Genomic DNA, 22,375 nt, shown 5'->3' with positions numbered 1-22,375 from the left:
AATTCTATACTTATAAGCAGGACTCTTTGATACAACTTGGAGCATTTTAATAATCAGTTGTTTTCATGAAGTTTTATAGGAGGGGAGAGAGGAAACAAATATCATGTGTAAGTAAAAGAGAAAAATGATAGAAAGTGTCTCAAACCGTGGGTGGAAAGGAAAACTGGGTAAGGAGAGTTGAAAGTCCTGGAAAGTTGGAATATATGCAATATACTCTCAAACAATCAGAAAAAATTATTTCCATAAGCCAGGACATCGAAGACAGCCTGACTGAGACACCTGAGGTCATGAATTCACAAGCAGAATAACTGACCAGGTTGATATGACAAACTATGGCCACAGAGAAAATGGAGGACCCTCCCTCAAAAGACTTTCACTGCATTACTGTTCATGACTGTTCACTGCAGCCACCCAGATCAAGAGTTGATGAGAGCCCCAGGCCTCAGCTTGACAAGCTCACCTCCTGGTGGTCCTGCTCGGGTGGTCCCGCTGCCTCCTGGGAAAGTTGTGGCCTCTGAGAGAGAAAGGAATTGGAAGTATAAAGATTGGACAGGACATTCTGGGTTTCCCAAAGCTGATATTGCCTAAGGGGCCATATTCAGAATTCCTGACCTGTGTGAGCACTTCCAGGTTCCAGAACTTTGCCAGAGGTGCCCTCAGTAGTACCTGAAATAAGAAAGGTGGTCAGCTGATCAATCTGTTGCTTCTCATGAAATGGGCATGGGCTCTTAAAGGAAAGATAATAACTTTGTTTCTTCAATATACCAGCACATTTATTTCTCTGGGCTTTCTAGTTTTAAGAGTTTATCCATATATTGCTCATGGAACATATAATTCCCTCAACGAGTTTACACTGAAAGTCCTCCACCACTGAGATCCTTTTTTAGGATTTAGTTACAGGGAGATAGATTCAGGCCAAGTCACCTCTATAACTGCAAGGGAATGGGCTCCATGCTAGCCTGATGAAGAGGCCTTTGACACAGGGAACAAGACACAAGGAGGGAACATTGAAGTGTTGGAACCCTATCTATTGATGTTAAATATTGAACATCTGCTAAATATTTGTAATATGCCAAATGTTGAAAAGCCAAAGAATTTTGCTGTATTTCAAGTGAGACATGGGAAGTTATTACAAAGTACACTTAGTTCCTTAACGGAGCTCACCTGTGATTATTTCCCCACTTGTTTTTCCATTTTCTCCTATAGAAGTTGTAGCTTCTGCAAATGAGAGAAGAGGAATAACAATGAGGACAAAGATTTGAAGAATCTGAGAAGAGTATGGTAGGATCACCCAGGCAGACAACTCACTGAGGAGCCCTTCCAAAGCAGTGGTTCCTCCTAGCCTGATGCTTTACCTGAGTTGGAGCTCCCAGGGGCAACTGTTGTACCAGAGGAACCTGCAGCTGTGCCTAGGTGGGAAAAAAGAAAAAGATCAACACAGGAACAATTTTGTGATCCCTCGAAGAATGTCGGTAACAAGTCTATCTGTGACTTTGAAACAGCAAAAGATACTTTCTGAACCTATAACTGACAGAAATATAGACATGTTTCATGTCTACCATTTGCCTTTGTGAAGCCAAGTTTAACACCATGGCCAATATACCTGCCAATCTTTGCCAAGATTAAAGGTCATATCAAAGGCTTTTTCCATATTTACCTGTTTTACTTCCTGGTGCTCCAGTAGTGGCTCCTAACGAAAAGAAAAAGAAGGGAGAAGACAAGGAGGAGGAAGAAGATAAGAGGAGTAGGAAGAGGAGAAGGAAGAGAAAGAAGAGAAGGACGAGGCAGAGGAGGAAAAGAAGAAGCCGGGGGAGAAGAAGCAAGAGGAGGAAGCAGAGGAGAGGAAGAGAAAGACGAGAAGGAAGAGGAGAAAAAGGATGAACAAGAGAGAGAAAAAGAAGAAGAAAGAGGATTAGGTAGAGAAGGAGGAGAAGAAAGGAACAGGAGAAAAGGAAGACAGAGGAACAGGAAGACAAGAAAAAGGAGGAGGAGGCAGAGAAAGAAGAAGAAAGATTTAGAATTTTTTCTTTGAACTAAAATGTGACATCTTAATGATTTCTCTGCTGAATAAAAATCAGTACTGTAATGTAACACAGACTAAGCTCTTTTCACAGGAAGAACCATTTCAGAGCCAGAGCTATTATATCTGCTCTCTCAAGAGGCCTAGAACCCAAGGGTTAGTCCCTGAGAAGGGAAAGCCATTAGGAACTTTGGGGCCAAGTGGTTTCAAATCCGAATCCAAAAAGTATTGCTGGTTTCCCCGAAATACTATAGCCCCCAAAGGATATAAAAACTGCATTCCACATGAAAGGGATTTTTGCTTTATCTTTGCGCATTTTACATAATGTAATATTTCAAAATAAAAGGCTTGTTTTCCCTAAGAAATCCATGAACTTGGAATCAAACTCTAACAATAAATAATGAAAATACCCAAATCTTCACCTGATTTTATTCCTGCTCTGGTGGTACCACTTCCTCCTAGGGAAGCTGTGGTCTCTTAAAGATGGAGAGAAAACCAAAATTAATTGAGTATGAAGGAAGACAGGTGAGTTAAGCTGATGAGACTACGTGAGACAAATACAATTCAAAATGTCTTATCATCTACCACTAAGTCAGAAAAGAAGCCCTTTTCCATGTAAAAGTGTTTATCTTCAAGACACAAGTTTACTTGTCCATTTTTAACTCATGGATCTTCTTTGGACCTTAGGTAGTTGCAATGGTAATAAGGTATATAAAGGCCATATACGATATGTATATAGCAAGGAAATCATAAATGATCAATACGCTCATTACTATTAACATCATTATTTATTGCTTTAAGAATTAGACTTTTCATGAGAAAAAATTCTGCCAGTGACTACCAGTGTGTAATAATTCCAGTGTGGGATTAGAAATAGGAATCAATATCTCAATTCTTTACCCATAATGAGAAAGAAAATGGCCTAGGATGGGATAAGAAAACTATGCGTTTCCTCAATGTGTCAACAAGCTCTGTTCAGAGGTTTCTAGAAGCAGGAGTTAATCTGTGTATGTTTTCTACACATCATTTGTATCTCATGGAATATTTAATGAATAAAATGTCAATAACTCAATCACTTCATTTAAATATCAATGAGAGGAAGAAAAACATTTATCGTCAATCTCCTAACTGAATCTCAGTGCCTTGGCTCCATGGTGAAGTCTCCTTGAAGCAGAGGAAAAGAAGGTTAAAAGGTTGAGTGTCTGGCCTTTAGTTATTAGGTAAAATCCTGCCTATGTGATAATCTTTCTTCAGAAAATGCTCTTCACAGAGAGTACAAACAGTAGATGCAATTCAGGCAACGTGGTCCACTGGGAGGCAGGTAGTGGTTCATCAGTGCTTACCTGAGGTGGGGCCAGCCCCTGTTATTCCACTTGCTCCAGAAGAAGTTGTGGCCACTGAGAGAGGAAGAACATAAATAGAAAAGATTTAGGGGACTTAAAATGGAAAGGTAGTTATTCTGCATAAAAGCACCAAAAGGAAAGGCATATTATCATAGCAAGTACCCATGAAAGGATTCCCCACCACACTGTGGACTCACCTGTGCTGAAACTTCCAGGGGCAACTGTTGTGGCAAGAGATACCCCAGAGGTGCCTGAAACACAAAGAGACTGAGGTGATTATGGTGCATGAGTAAGTCAAATGAAGAACCGAATCTAAAAGGAATATGCTCTATGTATGTATATATTTATTTATTTATATGCCACCACAGAAATCTTTCTCTGAGCACGAGGCAAATGGTGAACTACATGTATTTGCCTGCTTTCAACAATTGAAACCAAAGCACATAGAAAATATTCCCAACTTCAGGCACACCCGGAAATTTGATAAAACAAAACTAGATGCATTTCCCCAATGCTCACCTGCTTGTTTCCCTGAGGCGGAAGTGATGCCTGCTGTGAGGGAGAAAGAGGAGGGAAAAAATGGCTTAAATGTATTAAAACTTGAGACATAAGAAAAAACATACTGAGTCAGCATTTTTATTCACATATACACTTGTAAATGCATGCGTCCTCGGTCCATGGGACTCTTTACTGTTTCACATACACACACGGAAAACTTTCTGAATTCCTCCTAAACTGCTAGCAATAGTTGTAACACAAATGGAGAAATTCCATCCCATCCTCAGAAATGGAACAGTAATGCTCCATTTTAGAATTAGTAGATTTTTTAAAAATGTATCTCCACCAGCAAATCTATTTTGAATCACTTGCAATGTCCTAAATAAAATAAACACAAACTCTCTCAAGAAAAGCTTGAGAATCTTCATAATTATGATGCCATAATTATAATTATGATGCCAGATCATGGGTTGCTTCTTCTCACCAGTTTTGAATCCAGTTCCAGAAGTACCTGTCCCTTCTGTGGAAGTGGTGGCCTCTGACGGAAGAAAGAGGAGAATGAAAAAGGCTGGAAATTTAGAATACTGGAAGAAGATATTAGGATACTACTGTATCATAGAAGTCATAAAAGAAATATGACATCTGACATTAAATAAGAATTTACTTCTTGTTAAGCTACTTGTGTTAAAACTTCCAGATATAATTGTCATTCCAGACAATTCTCCAGTGGTACCTAAAATGTCAAAAAAAAAAAAAAAGTGGGGGGGACGGAAATAAAGGAATAGAGCATTTTGTCTCCAGTTAAGCTTGAACCATCAACGTAGCCCTAAAGCACTGGAAGCCCTCTCCTGTGGACAGCATTTCTATAGAGAATGGAAAATGATCACCTTCCTAGCACTTGATTTTCCAGGCCCACACGATGGATAGGTTGCTGCTGGGATACACTTTTACTAAGGCAAGGGGGGAATAGGGCTTTAAATCACCCTGACCTGTTTTCTTTCCAGGAACATATCCCTCTGGTGTGACAGAGGTACCTACAGGAGATATAATTCATTGTTTATATTTATAATTAGGACTGTGTGATACAACTTGGGGCATTTTAATAATCAGTTGTCTTCCTGAAGCTTTCTAGTGAGGGGAGAGAGGAAATCAACAGCATGTGTAAGTATATGAGAAAAATGATAAAAAGTATCAAGCTGTGAGTGGAAAGACTGGGTAAGGGGAATAGGAAGTCCTGGAAGGTTGTAATATATGAAATATTTTCTAATATATTTAATTAGAAAAAAATAATGTCTCCATAAACTAGAATAGTGCAGACAACTTGGCTGACAATCCAAGTCATGAAATTTACAAGTCCAATAACTAACCAAGGTTGATATGACACAATATGGCTGAGGAGAAAATGCAAGCCCTTCCTTCAAATGCCTTCATATTATTTGTTCCCTGTACCCACCCTGACAGAGAGATGATGAGAGCCCCAGGTCTGGGCCTGCCGGGCTCACCTCTGGGTAATCCTGCTCGGGTGACCCCGCTACCTCCTGAGAAAGTTGTGGCCTCTGAGAGAGAAAGGAATTGGAGGTATGAAGACTGCACAGGACATTCTGGGGTCTCATAAGCTGTACTGACCAAGGGGCCATGTTCTGAAGGTGCCTGACCTGTGTGGACACTTCCATCTTTCAGAGTTCTGCCAGAAATGCCCTCAGTAGTACCCCAGATAGGAAAGGATCATGGGCAGTTGGTCAATTTGTTGCACCTTATGATATAAGCATAGGCTCTTAAAGAAAAAAAAAAACTTTTTTCTTCAATACAACAGAAAATATATTTCTCTACTGTTTCTATTTTAAGGGTCAATCCATATATTATTCATATAAACTATAATTCCCTCAGCAAGTTTACAGAGAAAGTCCTCTACCACCGAGTTCCATTTTTTAGGGTTTAGATAGAGAAAGATAGATTTGAGCCCAAGTCACACATATAGCTGTCAGGGAATGGGCCCTATGATATCCTGATAAAGGGACTTTAGAGCCAAGGCACAAGAAACAAGGAGAAAATGTTGAAGTGTCTGACCTATATTTATTAATGTTAAATTTTGAACATCTAAATTTTTGCCTAATATGCCAAATATGGAAAATTCAAAAAATGTCATATTTCAAGCAAGACATGGGAAATTATAACAAAGTACACTTCGTTCCTTAACAGAACTCACCTGTGATTATTACAGCTCTTGTTATTCCACTTTCTCCCACAGGAGTTGTGGCCTCTGCAAAACAGGGAAAAAGAACAGCAGTGAGGGCAAAGATTAGAAGAATCTGAGAACACTATGGTAGGATCACGCAGGCAGACACCTCATTGAGGAGCCCTTTCCAAGCAGTGGTTCCTCCCAGCCTGGTGCTTTACCTGAGTTGGAGCTCCCAGGGGAGACTGTTGTAGCAGAGAGCACTCCAGCTGTGCCTAGGTAGGAAAGAAAAGAGAAAGATCTACATGGGAACTCTTTTGTGAGCCTTAGAAACATGTGGCCAACAGTAGGTCTATTTGTGACTTTGAAGCAAGAAAAAATACTTCCTGGACTTATAACTGACATAAGGACAACCATGTTTCAGATTTATTGTGTTTCTTTACAAGGCCAAGGTTAATGCAGTAAGCAATATCCCTGCCTTCATCATAATGATTATTATTATGCCAGTGTTGGAGGTCTCATGAAAGGCTTTCCCCAAGTTTACCTCTCCTACTTTCTGGTGCTGTAGTGGTAGTTCTTAATAAAAAGCATAAGAGAGAAGGAGAAAAAAGAGGAGGAGAAAACAAGAAAGAACAAGAAGGAAGAAAGATAATTTTGACTTTTTATCTCTAAACTAAAATATGACATCTTAGTGATTTCTACACTGTAGAAATCAGTCTACTAATGTTATACAGACTATGCCCTTTTCAAAGGGAAAACCTTTTCAAAACCAGAGCTATCATTGCAAGTCTCCTCTCCAGAGACCTAGAACCCTGATGTTAGTCTCTCAGAAGGGAAAGACTTTAGAAATTTTGGTCTCAAGGGTTTACAAATCCAAATCAAAGAGCAAACTCTGCTCTCTTGAAATATTACAGCCTCAAAGGAAATTTAAACCCACACTCCACATTAAAAAGATTCTCTGCATTATCTGTAATTTAAATTTATTTTCAAATTAAAAGCTCATTAAAAAAGTTTTCTCTAAGAAATCTATCAAAGTACAACAATAAATATAAATACCCCAGAGTCTTTACCTGATTTTATTTCTGCTCCAGTGGTGCTACTTCCTCCTAGGGAAGTTGTGGTCTCTAGAAGATGAAAAGAAACCAAAATTAATTGAGTATTAGGAAAGAGGGATGAGCTAAGCTGACGTCATTACATGAGATAACCTCAATTCAAAATGTCTTGACACTTTCTATTAAGTCAGAAAAGAAGGCCTTCTGAATTTAGAAGTAATGAAAACTATAAATATACAAGTTTAATTGTGAAAATGTGAAGATACATCATTTATAAATTTATTTTATGAATTGAACCTTAGATTTTTTTTCATTGGAATAAGATATGTAAACCCGTAATTTAAAAAGCAGATACAGTGTGGAACTCATAAATGATTGACATGCTCATTACTATTATCATCATTATTTATTGCTTTAAGTATTAGATTTTCGTGTGTAAGAACTTTTCCAGTGGTTACCACATTGGAACCTGGAATTATAGAGGTGTAGGAATCAGTATTTTTACTCTTTGCACATAATGAAAAGAAAATGGCCTTCGATGGGGTGAGGTGAATCTGTGTTGTCTTAATGTGTCAAAAAGCATTTTTTCAGAGGTTTCTAGAACCCAAAGTTGATCTATATTTTTTCATGTACCAGTCCTATAGATTATTTAGTGAGAAAAATTTTAATAACTACTATTTTCTTTATATATCACTGAGGGAAAGAAAGACCTTTCTCTCCAATCACACAACTGATGCTCAGTGCCTTAGCTCCATGGTGAAGTCTCCTTGAAGCAGAGGAAAGGAAGACAAAGGCATTTGAGTGTCCAACTTTTACATATTAGGTAAAATCTTGCCTATTTGTAAAATTTTTTTAAATGTGCTACACAGGAAGTACAAACGGTAGATGTGATCAAGGCAAAGTGACCTACTGGGAAGGAGGTAGTGGATTGTCAGTTCTTACTTGCAGTTGTTGTAACCCCAGTCATTCCACTTGCTCCAGGAGAAGTTGTGGCTGCTGGGAGAAGAAGGACACAAATGGAAAAGATTCAGGGGGCATGGAATGGAACGGTGGAGCTCCTGCATAGAAGCACCAAAAGGAAAGACGTGTTACTGTAGCAAGCACCCGTGAAAGGATTCCCCACCACACAGTGGACTCACCTGTGCTGAAACTTCCACGGGCAATTGTTGTGGCAGGGGCTACCGCTGAGATACCTGAAACACAAAGAGACTGAGGTGATCACAGTGAATGAGTAAGTCAAATGAGGACCTGAATCTAAAAGGGATAAGCTGTATTTCTGTATTTAATTGCCATAACAGAATCCTCTTTCTCTGAGCAGGAGGCAGGTGGAAAACTTGGTGTATCTGCCTGCTTTCAGCAATTCATAACAAAAGAAGATACAATGTTTCCAAGAACAAGCACAGCTGAAAAGGTGATAAAAGTGAAACTAGATGCATTTTCCCAATCCTCAGCTGATTGCTTCCCTGTTGCTGCAGTGATGCCTGCTGTGAGATAGAAAGAGGAGGAAAAATAGTTTAAATGTATTGAAGCTACACAGGTAGGAGAAAATACTGAGTCAGCATTTTTGTTCAAATATACATGTTAAATGTATGTGTCCTGGTTCCATAGAGGTCTTTTCTGTTTCACACACATGCACTGAAAACTTTCTGAATTCCACCTAAACTGCTAGCAGGAGTTGTAACATAAATGGAGAAATGCATCATATCCTCAGAAATGAAGCAGTAATGATCCATTTTAGAATTAGTGGATTTTCAAAAAAAAACATACCTCCACCAGCAAATCTATTTTGAATCACTTGCAGTGTCCCTAAATAATACAAACACAAACTCTCTCAAGAGAAGCTTGGGAGACCTAATATTTATGACGTCAAATCACGGGATGTTTCTTCTCACCAGTTTTGAATCCAGTTCCAGTAGTACCAGTCTCTTCTATGGAAGTGGTGGCCTCTGATGGAAGAAAGAGGAGAATGAAAAAGACTGGGAATTTAGAATACTGGAAGAAGATATTGGGATATTACTTTATCAGGGAAGGCTTTAAAAAATCATGACATCTGACATTAAAATAAGAGGCATTTCTTGTTAAGTTACCTGTGTTAGGACTTCCAGATATAAAGGTCATTCCAGGCAATTCTCCAGTGGTAACTAAAATGAAAAAAAAAAAAAAAAAGGAAAGGAAATAAAGGAATAGAGCAGTTTGTCTCCAATTAAGCTTGGAAGCATCAGTGTAGCACTAAAACCCTCTCCTGTGAACACTCGATTTCTATAGAGAAAGGAAAACGAACAACTTCCTAGCACTTCATTTTCCAGGCCAACATGGGATGGATGTGTTGCTGCTGGGATTCCCTTTCAGTATGAGGCAAGAGAAAAATAGGGCTTAAATCAACCTGACCTGTTTCCCTTCTAGGAATATATCCCCCTGGTGTGACAGAGGTGCATACAGGATGAAAAAATCATTGTTTTATATTTATAAGCAGGACTGTGTGATACAACTTGAGGAATTTTAATAATCAGTTGTCTTCATGAAGCTTTCTAGTGTGAGGAGAGAGAGGAAATCAACATCATGTGTAAGTATATGAGAAAAATGATTTAAAAAGTATCAAGATGTGAGTGGAAAGGCAACCTCGGTAGGGGAATAGGAAGTCCTGAAAGGCTAAAATATATGAAACATTTTTAAATATCTTTTATGAGAAAAAATAATGTCTCCATAAGCTAGAATAGTGCACATAGCCTGGCTGACTATCCAAGGTCATGAAATTCAAAAGCAGAATAACTGACCAGGTTGACAGGACACCATATGACCCAGAATACAATGCAGGCCCCTACTTCAAATGCCTTCACTACTCTGTAGCTACCAGCTAGAGACATGATGAGACCCTCAGGCCTAAGCCTGACAAGCTCACCTCCGGTTGGTCCTGCTCGGGTGGTTCCACTTCCCCCTGGGAAAGTTGTGGCCTCTGAGAGAGAAAGGAATTAGAGGTATGAAGACTGCACTGGACATTCTAGGGCCCCATAACCTGTATTTCCCAAAGGGCCACGTTCAGAATTCCTGACCTGTGGAGGCACTTTTAGCCTCCAGAGTTCTGCCAGAGACGCCCTCAGTAGTACCTGAAAAAAGAAAGGATTCAGGTCAGTTGGTCAGTTTATTGCTCCTCATGATATGGGCAGAGGCTCTTAATGAAAAAAAATTCTTTTCTTTAATAAAACAGAAAATTTATTACTCTGGAGTTTCTCTTTTTAAGAGTTGATCCATGCATTGTCCATAGAACATATAATTCCCTCAGCAAGTTTACAGAGAAAGTCCTCTGCCACTGAGTTTTTATTTTTAGAATTTCGGTCCAGAAAGATAGATTTGGGCCAAAGTCACCTATATAACCATCAGGGAATAGGCCCCATGATGCCCGGATGAAGGGTTCTGAGACCCAAGGCAAAAGATATAAGGGGAAAATGTTGAAGTATCTGAACTATATTTATTGATATTAAATATTGAACATCTGCTAAATTTTTGCCTAATATGCCAACTATAGAAAATTTAAAAACTTTTGCCATATTTCTATCGAGACATGGGAAATTATAAAAAAGTAAACTTAGTTCCTTAGCAGAGCTCACCTGTGATTATTTCAGCTCCTGTTTTTCCACTTTCTCCTATAGAAGTTGTGGCCTCTGCAAAACAGGGACAAAGAACAGCAGTGAGGGCAAAGATTAGAAGCATCTGAAAAAACACGGTAGGATCACCCAGGCAGACACCTCATTGAGGAGCCCTTTCCAAGCAGTGGTTCCTCCCAGCCTGGTGCTTTACCTGAGTTGGAGCTCCCAGGGGAGACTGTTGTAGCAGAGAGCACTCCAGCTGTGCCTAGGTAGGAAAGAAAAGAGAAAGATCTACATGGGAACTCTTTTGTGACCCTTAGAAACATGTGGCCAACAGTAGGTCTATTTGTGACTTTGAAGCAAGAAAAAACACTTCCTGGACTTATAACTGACATAAGGACAACCATGTTTCAGATTCATTGTGTTTCTTTACAAGGCCAAGGTTAATGCAGTAAGCAATATCCCTGCCTTCATCATAATGATTATTATTATGCCAGTGTTGGAGGTCTTATGAAAGGCTTTCCCCAGGTTTACCTGTCCTACTTCCTGGTGCTCCAGTGGTGGCTCCACATGAAAAGAGATTAGGAGAAGAAGAGGAGAAGGAAAGAAGAGGAAAGAAGAAAGAAAATCTTAAATTTTCATCTATGAACAGGACATTAATGTTTTACAGACTATGCTCTTTTCAAAGGGAAAACCACTTCAAAGCCAGAGCTATTATTGCAACCCTCCTCTCCAGCAACCTAGAACTCTGAGGTTAGTCTCCCGAAGGCAAAGACTTTAGGAACTTTGGGCTCAAGAGTTTACAAATTCAAATCCAAAAAGAAACTCTGTTTCCTTGAAATATTATAGCCTCAAAGGAAATTTAAAACCACACTCCATACTAAAGGGATTCTCCACATTATCCGTGATAATTTTCTGCAATTTCCATTTATTTCCAAATTAAAAACTCATTAAAAAATTTCCTCTATGAAATTTATCAAAATACAACAATAAACATAAAGACCTCAAAGTCTTTACCTGATTTTATTTCTGCTCCAGGGGTGTCACTTCCTCCTAGGGAAGTTGTGGTCTCTTGAAGAAAACCAAAATTAATTGAGTATTAAGAAAGAGGGATGAGCTAAGCTGATGTCATTATATGAGATAACCTCAATTCAAAATGTCTGGACACTTTCTATTAAGTCAGAAAAGAAGGCCTTCTGACTTTAAAAGTAATGAAAAACATAAATATATAAGTTTAATTGTTAAAACCAAGAGATACATCACTTGTAAATTTATCTTCTTAACTGGACCTTAGGTATTTCTTAATTGGAATAAGATATGTAAACCTCTAATTAAAAAAGTAGATATAGTAAGGAACTCATAAATGATCAACATGCTTATTACTATAATCATCATTATTTATTGCTTTAAGTATTAGACTTTTCATGTGTAAAAGTTTTGCCAGTGGCTACCACATTGGAACTCAGAGTGATAGGAATCAATATTTTTATTCTTTACACATAATGAAAAGAAAACGACCTTTGATGGGCTCAGGGAACTCTGTTTTGTTAATGTGTCAGCAAGCTCTTTCAGAGGTTTTTAGACCAGGAGTTAATCTTTATGTTTTGCACGCACAATTTCTATAGAATATTTAATGAGAAAAATGTTAGTGGCTATTATTTCCTTTATATATCACCGAGGGAAAGAAAGACCTTTCTCTCCAATCACACAACTGATGCTCAGTGCCTTAGCTCCATGGTGAAGTCTCCTTGAAGCAGAGGAAAGGAAGATAAAAGCATTTGAGTGTCTGACATTTACGTATTGGTAAAATCTTGCCTATTTGGAATTGTGTTTTTTTCCCAACAAAAATGCTCTTCACAGGAAGTACAAATGGTAGATGTGATTGAGGCAATGTGACCTACTGGGAAGGAGGTAGTGGATGGTCAGTTCTTACTTGCAGTTGTAACGCCAGTCACTCCTGTTGCTTCAGGAGAAGCTGTCACTGCTTGGAGAAGAAAGACACAAATGGAAAAGATTGAGGGGGCATGGAATGCAATGGTGGAGCTCCTGCTTAGAAGCACCAAAAGGAAAGACATGTTACTGTAGCAAAGCACCCATGAAAGGATTCCCCACCACACGGTAGACTCACCTGTGCTGAAACTTCCAGGGGCAACTGTTGTGGCAGGAGCTACCACTGAGATGCCTGAAACACAAAGAAACTGAAGTGATCACAGTGAATGAGTAAGTCAAATGAGGACCCGAATCTAAAAGGGATATGCTGTGTTTCTGTATGCATTTGCCATAACAGAAATCTCTTTCTCTGAGCACAAGGAAGGTGGAAAAATTGATGTATTTACTGCTTTCAACAGTTCATAATAAAGGAGATAGAGAGACAGTGTTTCAAGTACAAACACAACTGAAAATTTGACAAAAGAGAAACTAGATGCATTTTCCCAATGCTCACCTGCTTGCTTCCCTGTTGCTGCAGTGATGCCTGCTGTGAGATAGAAAGAGGAGGGAAGAAGGGTTTAAATGTGTTGAAACTTCAGATATAGGAGAAAATGTTGGACAAGCCAATTGTTAGTTACACAATTATGGATGCATGCTCCCTGTTTCCATGAGGCTGTTTTCTACTTCATGCACATTCACACAGAAAGCTTTCTGGTTTCCAGCTCAAATGCTGGTGAGAGTTGTAACTCAATAGAAAAATCCCATCCTGTCATCCGACTTGGTGAAGGGAGGCTCAATTCTAGGACTGGTAGTTTTTCCAAATAAATTAAGAAATAAATAACAGCAATAACAGTTGTGGCTTCTGAGGGGAAGAGTAGAATAGTGAAGTCTGGGAATTTGGAATACTGGAGGGGATTTGGGGGTGTTATTTTATCATAGCCGTCCTAAAAGAGATACTGTGACATGTGACATTAAATAAGAGGCATTTCTTTCTTGTTAAACTACCTGTGGTGGAAGTTTCAGATATAATGGTTGTTTCAGATAATTTTCCAGTGGTACCTAAAATGCAAAAAAGGAAAATGGAACTATAGAGTATTATCTCCCCAACTAAGTTTGGAAGCATCAATGTGGCCCTAAAGCACTGGAAGCCCATTCCTGAGTACACTGTTTCTATAGAATAAAAATGAACAGCTGCTTAGCACTGGGCTTTCCAGGCCAACATGGGATAGATGTGTGGCTACTGGGTTTCCCTTTTACTACAAGGCAAGGGGAGAACAGTCCTTTAAATCTGTTTGCCTTCCAGAGACATAGTCCCCTGCTGTGACAGAAGTGCCTACAGGAGAAACAAAGCATGGTTTTATCTTTATAAGTAGAACTCTTTCATACAACTTGAGGGCATTTTAATAATCACTTGACTTTATGAAGCTTTCTAGTGAGGGGATACAGAAAATAAGCATCATGTATAATTAAAGTAGAAAAATGTCAAGCTGAATAAAAAGGAATGAGATCATGTCCTTTGCAGGGACATGGATGGAGCAGGAGGCCATCATCCTCAGCAAACTATCACAGGAACGGAAAACCAAACACCGCTTCTTCTCACTCTTAAGTGGGGGGTTGAGCAATGAGATCGAATGGACACAGGGAGGGGAACATCACATGCCAAGGCAAATTAAAGGATGGGTCAATAGGTGCAACAAACCACCATGGCACACGTATCCCTATGTAACAAACCTGCACATATCCCGGAACTTAAAGTAAAAGAAAAAGAAAAAGAAAAGAAAATGTCAAGCTGTGGGTGGAAAGGTAAACTGGCTAAGGAAGACTGGAAGTCCTGGAGGGTTGGAATGCATGTAATATACTCTCAATCCTCATATCAGACAAAAATGTCTCCATAGGCCAGGATACTGGAGATAGCCTGGCTGAGACATCTGAGGTCATGGAATTTATAAGCAGAATAACTTTTCAGACTGTTATGACATAATATGGCCTCAGAGAATGCCGACTTCTCCTCAAATGCTTTCATATTATTTGTTACTGCAGCCACCAAAATTGAGAGATGATGAGAGCCTCAGGCCTCTGCCTGAAAAGCTCACCTCCAGGTGGTCCTGCTTGAGTGGTCCCACTGCCTCCTGGGAAAGTTGTGGCCTCTGAGAGAGAAAGGAACAGAAGGTAAGAATTAACAGCATTTGCAGTGACCTGGATGAGACTGGAGACTATTATTCTAAGTCAAGTAACTCAGGAATGGAAAACCAAACATTGTATGTTCTCACTGATATGTGGGAGCTAAGCTATGAGGACGCAAAGGCATAAGAATGATACAATGGACTTTGGGGACTTGGTAGGGGGAAGAGTGGGAGGGGGCAAGGGATAAAAGACTACAAATAGGGTGCAGTGTATACTGCTCAGGTGATGGGTGCACCAAAATCTCACAAATCCCCATTAAAGAACTTACTCACGTAACCAAATACCACCTGTACCCCAATAACTTATGGAAAAATAAAATAAAAAATAATTTTTTTAAAAAAAAAGGCTGCACAGGACATTCTGAGCCTCCCAAAAGCTGTATTGCCCAAGAGGCCACATTCAGAATTCCTGACCTGTGTGGGCACTTCCGGCTTCCAGAGATTTCCCAGAGATGCCCTCAGTAGTACCTGAAATTAGAAAGGATTGTAATTGGTTAATTTGTGGTCTTTAATTTAACGGACATGGGCTCTTAATAATAAAACAAATTAAATGTTTGTTTCTTTAATATACCAGGAAATTAATTTTTCTGGACTTTAGTTTTGAGAGTGAATCCACACTTTGCCCATGGAACATATCATTCCCTGAGCAAGTTTACTGTGATTTGTTCTGAGAGAAAGTCTTCCACCACTAGTCCCTTTCTTAGGTTTTAATGATAGCAATGTACACTTGGGCCCAAATCATCTATGTAACTGTCAGGGAATGGGTCTCATGATGCTGTGATGAAGGATCCTTAGACCCACGGTGCAAGACATAAGGAGGAAAATTTGAAAGGTCTGTACTGTATTTATTGATGTCAAATGTTGGACATCTGTTAGATTTTCCTTAATATGCCAATTCTGGGGAATTCAAAAAGTATTTACATATTTCAGGCCAGATTCTTGGGAAGGTTTCAGGAATAGTTAATACCTTAACAGGGCTCACCTGTGATTATTTCAGCTTTTGTTGTTTCTCTTTCTCCTACAGAAGTTGTGGCCTCTGAGAAAGAGGAAAACAGGACAGAAGTGATGAACAATATTTCAACAGCATGGAAAACCTATGGTAGTTCTCCGACCCAGGGTAACACTGGAGGACAATTTGTCATAGATGGACTCGTGGAGGAATGTGCCACCTCAGGGACCCACCTGTGTTGGAACTGCCAGGTGCAACAGTTGTGCCAGGAGCTACCCCAGTGGTGGCTGAAACACAAAGGGTCTGAGATCATCACAGTGACTTGTGTTTGTCTTCTGAAGACCTGCCTCCAGAAGGAATCTGGGCGTATCTTTGTTATATCAAAGAGCCCTTTCACTGCTTCCTGATGAACTGAGAATTGTATGCCTTCGCTGTGACCCATAGCATTAACAAAGCAGTGGAAATAGTAATGTGCCCAAATTGAGGTCCCTCCACTGAATTTCATACATTCACTCCCAGACAAGGAAACGGGGTGGTTTTCTCTCCCCTTCACTGGTCAGGCTCCCAGTTGCTTGGCCTCCTGAGGCTGCCGTGGTGCCTGCCATGGGATGAAAACCAGAACAATGTTTTCATGTGCCAAGAACACTGGAAAATATTTCACATCATTATTGCTTTTTTGAGTGAGAAAACTTTTATATAGGGTATGCCTGCTTCTAGAACTTATATTGTTTTCTTTCCAGAAATACACTGTTTTCCAGCTCCCCTACACCATAGTGGTATGTATGACTTTGCAGGAGAAATCTCTTACGCTGATTGCACCACCAGCCCCTCTTTAGAAAATTACAGCTGTGGGGCTAGATGTTGGTTTTAAGAGTTTTCCAGAATATGTTCAGTGTGAGAAAACACTGAAAGTAAATGCAAACCAGTACCCAGGAAAACACACTCCCAAAAGATGAGCCTACGGAGAGTCACAATGTATGCTAAACCCTAAGCTGTGCTCTGCTCACTCTCACCTGGGCTGGATCCAGATGGAGGAACGCTGCGGCCTTCTATTAAAGTTGTGGCCTCTGGGGGAGGAAGTGATGAATGGTGAGATCAGAATTTGGGATATTGGGAAAAGAATGAGGTTGGTATTTCATCAAAGCAGCTCTAAAACTATATTATGTGGTTAAACATGGAGATTTCCTGCTTATCAACCTACCAGTGTGGGACGTTCTAGATACAGCAGTTGTCCCAGATAATTCTTCTGTAGTAACTAACAGTGGAAAAAGAAAGGGATCAACATGGCATTACTTCCTAAATCAGTTGTGGAAGTAGCTATGTGGCTTTAATCCACTGGAAGAAGGTTCCTGAAAGCCTCTATTTTGTAAGGAAAAAAACTATAAGCGACTACCACTTCATGTTCTGGCCCACCTATCCATCACTGTTGCTACTGGGGTTCCCTTTCCATAGAGCACACTGAATGTGGATGGGAACCCTATCTCCTCCTCACCTGTTTCACTTTCAGATGCTGAGCTCTCTGGTGTGACAGAGGTACCTTCAGGAGAAAAAAAAAAAGCAGATGACATTCATCTTTCTGAATTTTACTCATCAATTACCTCAGGCGTTTTGATACTGAGAATTTGAAAATAGAACTTGTTAACTCTAATCCTAGCATATGAGGACTGTATTTAGTCCTTCCTACCTGGTCTGGAGCTCTGTGAACTGCTGCTGACTCGAGCTGAAACCACAGTTGTACCTATTAAAGAAAGTGGAGTGAAAAAGTCTTCAAATAAAACATTTCACCTTTCAACTAAGCTTTATTAAATATCTCTTTCATGTGATATTGTTTTAGGCCCTTGGGATGTATGAGTGAGCAAAATGTTCAAAGACCTCTCTCCTAATGCACCTTACATCCTAGTAGCTGGAGGACAACAATGAACAATAAATGTAACAAAGAAGTCAGTGTGAAAGATGTTAGTAAACACTTTAGGAAAAAGGCAAATTGTATAAAAGGGTCAGGGACCCTGATAAGCAGGGGTTATCCAGCAGCTCACCCTCATCCCTGCTACATAATAACTAGCTCTGCAAGCCTGGGCTCCTGGAAATCCAGAGGGATAAGTCAGGTGAGGCCAGGGAATTCCTAGGCACACCCAGGTTTTGACTCTGGCATGTTATATTCCCAGAGGAAATGCAGGCTCCTTTCCTCTGCCCACTTTCACATCAATGTCTTCACTGCAGAGAACAGGGATTTGATAAAAGCACTAAGGCCTCAGAGTAAAAAGCTCACCTCCTGGACGTTCTGCTTGGCTGGTGTCACCCCCTACTATGGAAGTTGTGGCGCCTGAGAAAGAAAAGAAAGGAAGAGGCAAAGATTAAGGTTTGGGAGACCATACACAGTGCTGCAGGCAGACTATGTCAACCAAGGTGCCCATGTCCAGATTTTGCATGTATTTTCAGACTCGCCTGTCTTGTAACTTCCAGATTTCAGTGTTTTTCCAGAGACTACGCTAGTAATACCTACAATAACAAAGAGATGGTGTCACTAGTTCAACAGTTTGTCCACTGATTTGAATAGGAATCTCAAATCCCCACTTGGAAGCAAACTATTACTCTGACACTTGCAGTGCTAGAAGTAATTCATATTTGTCCATGCAATACTTCTTTCCACACAGTTTCACTGAGACAGTTCCCAACTAACTATCATGTCCTTCTTTTTGGCAGGGAAATTGGAATTTTCTCCCTATATTACCTATTTATCTGTCATGGTTTTACGTTACGATGCTTTAATGAGAGCCCCTGTAAGCCCAGGAAATAAGCAGACAATATAATGATTGTGTAGTCTTTTTCTCTGAATTTTCACAATATAGCATAGACAAATCATGTAGATATTTTCAGAAGACTATTGAAGGTGTCATTAGGAATTACAGGTCTTAGTCTAGCAGCACTCACCCGTGGCTCTTCCAACACTTGTTGTTCCACTTACTCCTAGGAAAGTGGTGGCCTCTAAGGGAGACAAAGGGATAAGAGTTACCTGGAGTATATTTAAGGATTGTGGAGAAGATATGGTGCTACTCCTGCAAAAAATAATACAAAGGAGATATCTAATTATGCGAGGGCACGTGGAAGATTCCATGTCAACCTGTTGACTTACCTGTCTTGGAACGGCCAGGGGCAACAGTTGTGGCAGGAACTACCCCAGTGGTGGCTGAAACACAATGGGAACTGGTATCACCACAGTGACTCCTGTTTGTCTCCTGAAGACCTGCCTCTAGAAGGAATCTGTTTACATCTTTAAGATGTCAAAGGTCACTTTCTCTGGCTGCCACTCTGATGTGTTTTCCCATTCATTATAAACTACCAAGTTGGGGCATTATAGCTGACATCCCATGACAGCGACACAGACAGTTTTCTCCCATATTTACCTATTTCACTGCCAGGAATAGAAGACAAAAAACATTTGCTTTATAATAATTGTATCTATTTCTAATTACATGTTTAATTGACATATAATTTTACATATTTCCAGTGCGAGGTTTTGATCTAGATGTACATACATTGCATAGTAGTCAAGTCATGGTCTTTAGCATAACCATAATCTCTGACATTTATCATAGCTTTGTGGTAAGAAAATTTAGAATCCTCTTGATCTGCTTTGGCTGTGTCCGCACCCAAATTTCATCTCGAAATGTAGCTCCCACAATTCACATGTGTCATGGGAGGACCCGGTGGGAGATAGTCGAATCATGGGGGTGGGTCTTTCTCCTGCTATTTTTGTGATAGTGAACAAGTCTCACAAGATCTGATGGTTTTATAAAGAGGAGGTCCCCTGCACAAGCTCTCTCTTGCGTGTTGCCATGTAAGTCATGCCTTTTGCCTTCCACCATGATTGTGAGGCCTCCATAGTTACGTGGAACTGTGAGTCCATTAAACCTCTTTTTCTTTATAAACTATGCAGTCTTAGGTATGTCTTTATCAGCAGCATGAAAATGGACTGATACATCTCTCTTCAAGGTATTTTCAAATATATACAGTAATACTGCTTACTGTAGGCACTCCACTATACTATAGACCACCAGAACTAATGCCTGCTATCTAATTGTGATTTTGTCCCCATTGACTTATTACTAATTATTTCTATCACAGGGCAAAAAAATCTATGTAGGCATGACTCCAAGATTCATATACCTCTACTTCCCAGGGTTAAAACTGCTTTTAGTTCCTACTACTATGCTGAAAATATTTCAATATAATGTTATAGGGAAATTTCTCAAAACAATTACATTCCATTTACACCCCAACTAGAAGAGTCAACCCATTTGAAAAGTGTATATTAAAAGGGTAAGGAAAATATTATATTAAAAAATATATTTGTCCTTAGACAGATTGCCCCTAAATAAATTACTTCATATTCTGTAGGAAAGCCTACTTCCAAACAAGTCATCCTGAAAATCATGATTCTTGGTAACTCCCAAATCTTGCACTGCCATCCTCACCTGTTTTGGATTCACTTCTGGTACTGCTCCTGTCTCCTGTGAGAGTTGTGGCCTCTGAGGAAAGAAAGAGAAGAATCAAGAGGTCTAGGAAATTTGAGATGCTGGTAAGGAGTACTGAGTTGCTATTTTATTACTGAATTTCTACAAAGTTATCACCCATGCAAGATGATGATGTCTTTCTTATTGAACTACCTGTGTTGGAACCTCCTGATGAAATGGTTGTTCCAGAGAATTTACCAGAAGTCCCTAAAATGAGAAAGTAAAGGAGCTAATAGAGCAAGCAGTACTGGAATCAGCAATGTGGTCCTGAAACACTGAAAGACCTTTCTTGAAAACTTGTTTCAGAAAATATGAACCCCGAATAATTTTTTTGCCAACTTACTAACGTTTTTATACTGACTATCCCTTCCCCTGTACTCTACTGAAAAAGGAAGCTTAACTTCACTTTCTTGATTTTACTTCAAATATTGTGCTTTCCTTGTGCTCCCAGGAAAGAGAAAAAGACTTGAACATTCTAAATGTTCTCATATCGGTAACTGGCGATATTGTGCTTATCAGATGCTGAGCAATGCCCTACTATGAGATATTTATACCTTCCCCTGCTGATTTTAAGTAGTTCATCCTACCTTGCTTTGGACCCTGTGAACTGCTGCTGACACCAAATGAAACTGTGGTGGTAGCTGCTAAATTAACATAGTGACACTCTGCATAAGAATATACCAGTCACCAATCTCACATTATGGAAGCATTTCCTCTGTGCCTGACATCCTCTTCTCAGAGAAAAGAATAGACAAAGGTCTCTGCCTCATGTGATTTACGTTTATGGGAGAGGGAAAACATGAAATAAACAAGAAGTGTAATAAATATGTTCGAGAGATGGCAGCAGGTGATAGTGCTATGCAGAGTGGTGATGAGCAGAGCAGGGAGAATCAGGGTTCTGGGGAGGCTGCTGCAGGTCAGTGGGCCTCAGACAGGTGTTCAGAGAACTAACACTGTCACACAGGCCATGGGATAATGCCTGACTTAGATAACCCAGTGTCTGAAACTCCTTAGCAGAACTACTCAGGTTGGCCAGAATACATGTTGACCTTCCAGACAAGAATTAAGCCCCTTCCTTGGCCCCGTTTCTCATTTATGTGTTATCCTGAGCACAAAACGGCAATGATGAGAACTCTGAAGGCTGGGACTGATGAAGCTTACTTCCTGGAGCTTCTGATCTGGTGGTCCTGACCCCTCTGGTGGAACTTGTGGCCTCTGAGAGAAAAGAAAGCAAGGATGACATCTACAGTATGGGAAGTACAGCGTTATGTAACCCTACAAGCCTGTCACCTGAGCAGCCATGGTGTAGCATTCCCTGTGTGCTTGTGGACTTGCCTGTGCTGTCGTTCCCAGGCTCCAGAGTCTTTCCAGAGAATGCCCCAGTGGTAGCTATTAAGAAAGAGATGGGTAGTCATGGATCAGTACATTGTCATCATCAAGTGGGCAAAGAATAACAACCTCAAAGTGGATAAATCTGTATGCTTATTCAATATTTCAGGAAACTGGGCTTTAAATCCCAAAAGGTCATCCATAGACTCCTCATTTAATATCCTTCCCATGGTATAGTACCAAAGGAACTTTTACTTATTGAGTCTCCATTTCTCCAGGTTTCAGGAACAGGGTCCTAGCAGCTACCACCCTAGATTCTTTATATAACTATCAAATGGCTGCATGATTATCTTGGGAACTAGTGGGAGGGTCGCTTAAAGTATAGAAAGAAATTAAATTTTGAGTTTCTGATTTGCTATTACTGATTTGCTAATTTTGAGTTCCTGATTTGCTCTTACTTTCAATAGCAAAACCACAGTTACTTTTGCAACAACCTAATATAATTAATGAATGAAGGTAAGATTTTACCTAACAATGCTCAATGTTGCAGAAATGGGTAGCATGCATACATTTCAAGCAATAATCTTTAATGGATATTATTAAAAAGTGAGTCCAATGACCCAGCAATGCTCACCGGTGGTTATTCTACCTCTTGTTTTTGTACTTCCACCTAGAGAAGCTGTGGCCCCTGAGAGACAGAAAAATGGAAAGGCATATTAAGAAATATTCAATAAAAGCGAAATGAACATGATACAACTTCTTGAAAGAACAGCTCCAGAGGAGACATCGAACATCGAA

General features: G+C 39.8%; 1 protein-coding gene across 1 annotated transcript in view; it reads right to left on the bottom strand.

The window, feature by feature from the left end:
- MUC19 (mucin 19, oligomeric) overlaps positions 1 to 22,375 on the bottom strand; it is a gene marked incomplete at its 5' end in the record, with an annotated part of 176,875 nt that overhangs the window by 40,196 nt on the left and 114,304 nt on the right. The window contains 42 exon segments of the mRNA XM_031650173.1: positions 461 to 514; positions 613 to 666; positions 1,165 to 1,218; positions 1,356 to 1,409; positions 1,658 to 1,690; positions 2,443 to 2,496; positions 3,364 to 3,417; positions 3,561 to 3,614; positions 3,883 to 3,915; positions 4,346 to 4,399; positions 6,068 to 6,121; positions 6,259 to 6,312; positions 7,108 to 7,161; positions 8,032 to 8,085; positions 8,229 to 8,282; positions 8,982 to 9,035; positions 9,177 to 9,230; positions 9,989 to 10,042; positions 10,140 to 10,193; positions 10,695 to 10,748; positions 10,885 to 10,938; positions 11,208 to 11,237; positions 11,691 to 11,744; positions 12,607 to 12,657; positions 12,802 to 12,855; positions 13,117 to 13,149; positions 13,608 to 13,661; positions 14,696 to 14,749; positions 15,200 to 15,253; positions 15,768 to 15,821; positions 15,968 to 16,021; positions 16,748 to 16,801; positions 16,936 to 16,989; positions 17,227 to 17,271; positions 17,419 to 17,472; positions 18,004 to 18,057; positions 18,666 to 18,719; positions 18,868 to 18,921; positions 20,210 to 20,263; positions 21,410 to 21,463; positions 21,584 to 21,637; positions 22,212 to 22,265. Of these exon segments, the coding sequence (XP_031506033.1) occupies positions 461 to 514; positions 613 to 666; positions 1,165 to 1,218; positions 1,356 to 1,409; positions 1,658 to 1,690; positions 2,443 to 2,496; positions 3,364 to 3,417; positions 3,561 to 3,614; positions 3,883 to 3,915; positions 4,346 to 4,399; positions 6,068 to 6,121; positions 6,259 to 6,312; positions 7,108 to 7,161; positions 8,032 to 8,085; positions 8,229 to 8,282; positions 8,982 to 9,035; positions 9,177 to 9,230; positions 9,989 to 10,042; positions 10,140 to 10,193; positions 10,695 to 10,748; positions 10,885 to 10,938; positions 11,208 to 11,237; positions 11,691 to 11,744; positions 12,607 to 12,657; positions 12,802 to 12,855; positions 13,117 to 13,149; positions 13,608 to 13,661; positions 14,696 to 14,749; positions 15,200 to 15,253; positions 15,768 to 15,821; positions 15,968 to 16,021; positions 16,748 to 16,801; positions 16,936 to 16,989; positions 17,227 to 17,271; positions 17,419 to 17,472; positions 18,004 to 18,057; positions 18,666 to 18,719; positions 18,868 to 18,921; positions 20,210 to 20,263; positions 21,410 to 21,463; positions 21,584 to 21,637; positions 22,212 to 22,265 (2,169 nt within the window).

This window comes from Papio anubis, chromosome 9 (genome assembly GCF_008728515.1).
Source record: "Papio anubis isolate 15944 chromosome 9, Panubis1.0, whole genome shotgun sequence".
Classification (NCBI taxonomy): Eukaryota; Metazoa; Chordata; class Mammalia; order Primates; family Cercopithecidae; genus Papio; species Papio anubis.
The sequence above is the reverse complement of the archived record's forward strand: the minus strand, read 5'-3'. Positions and strand labels throughout refer to the sequence as shown.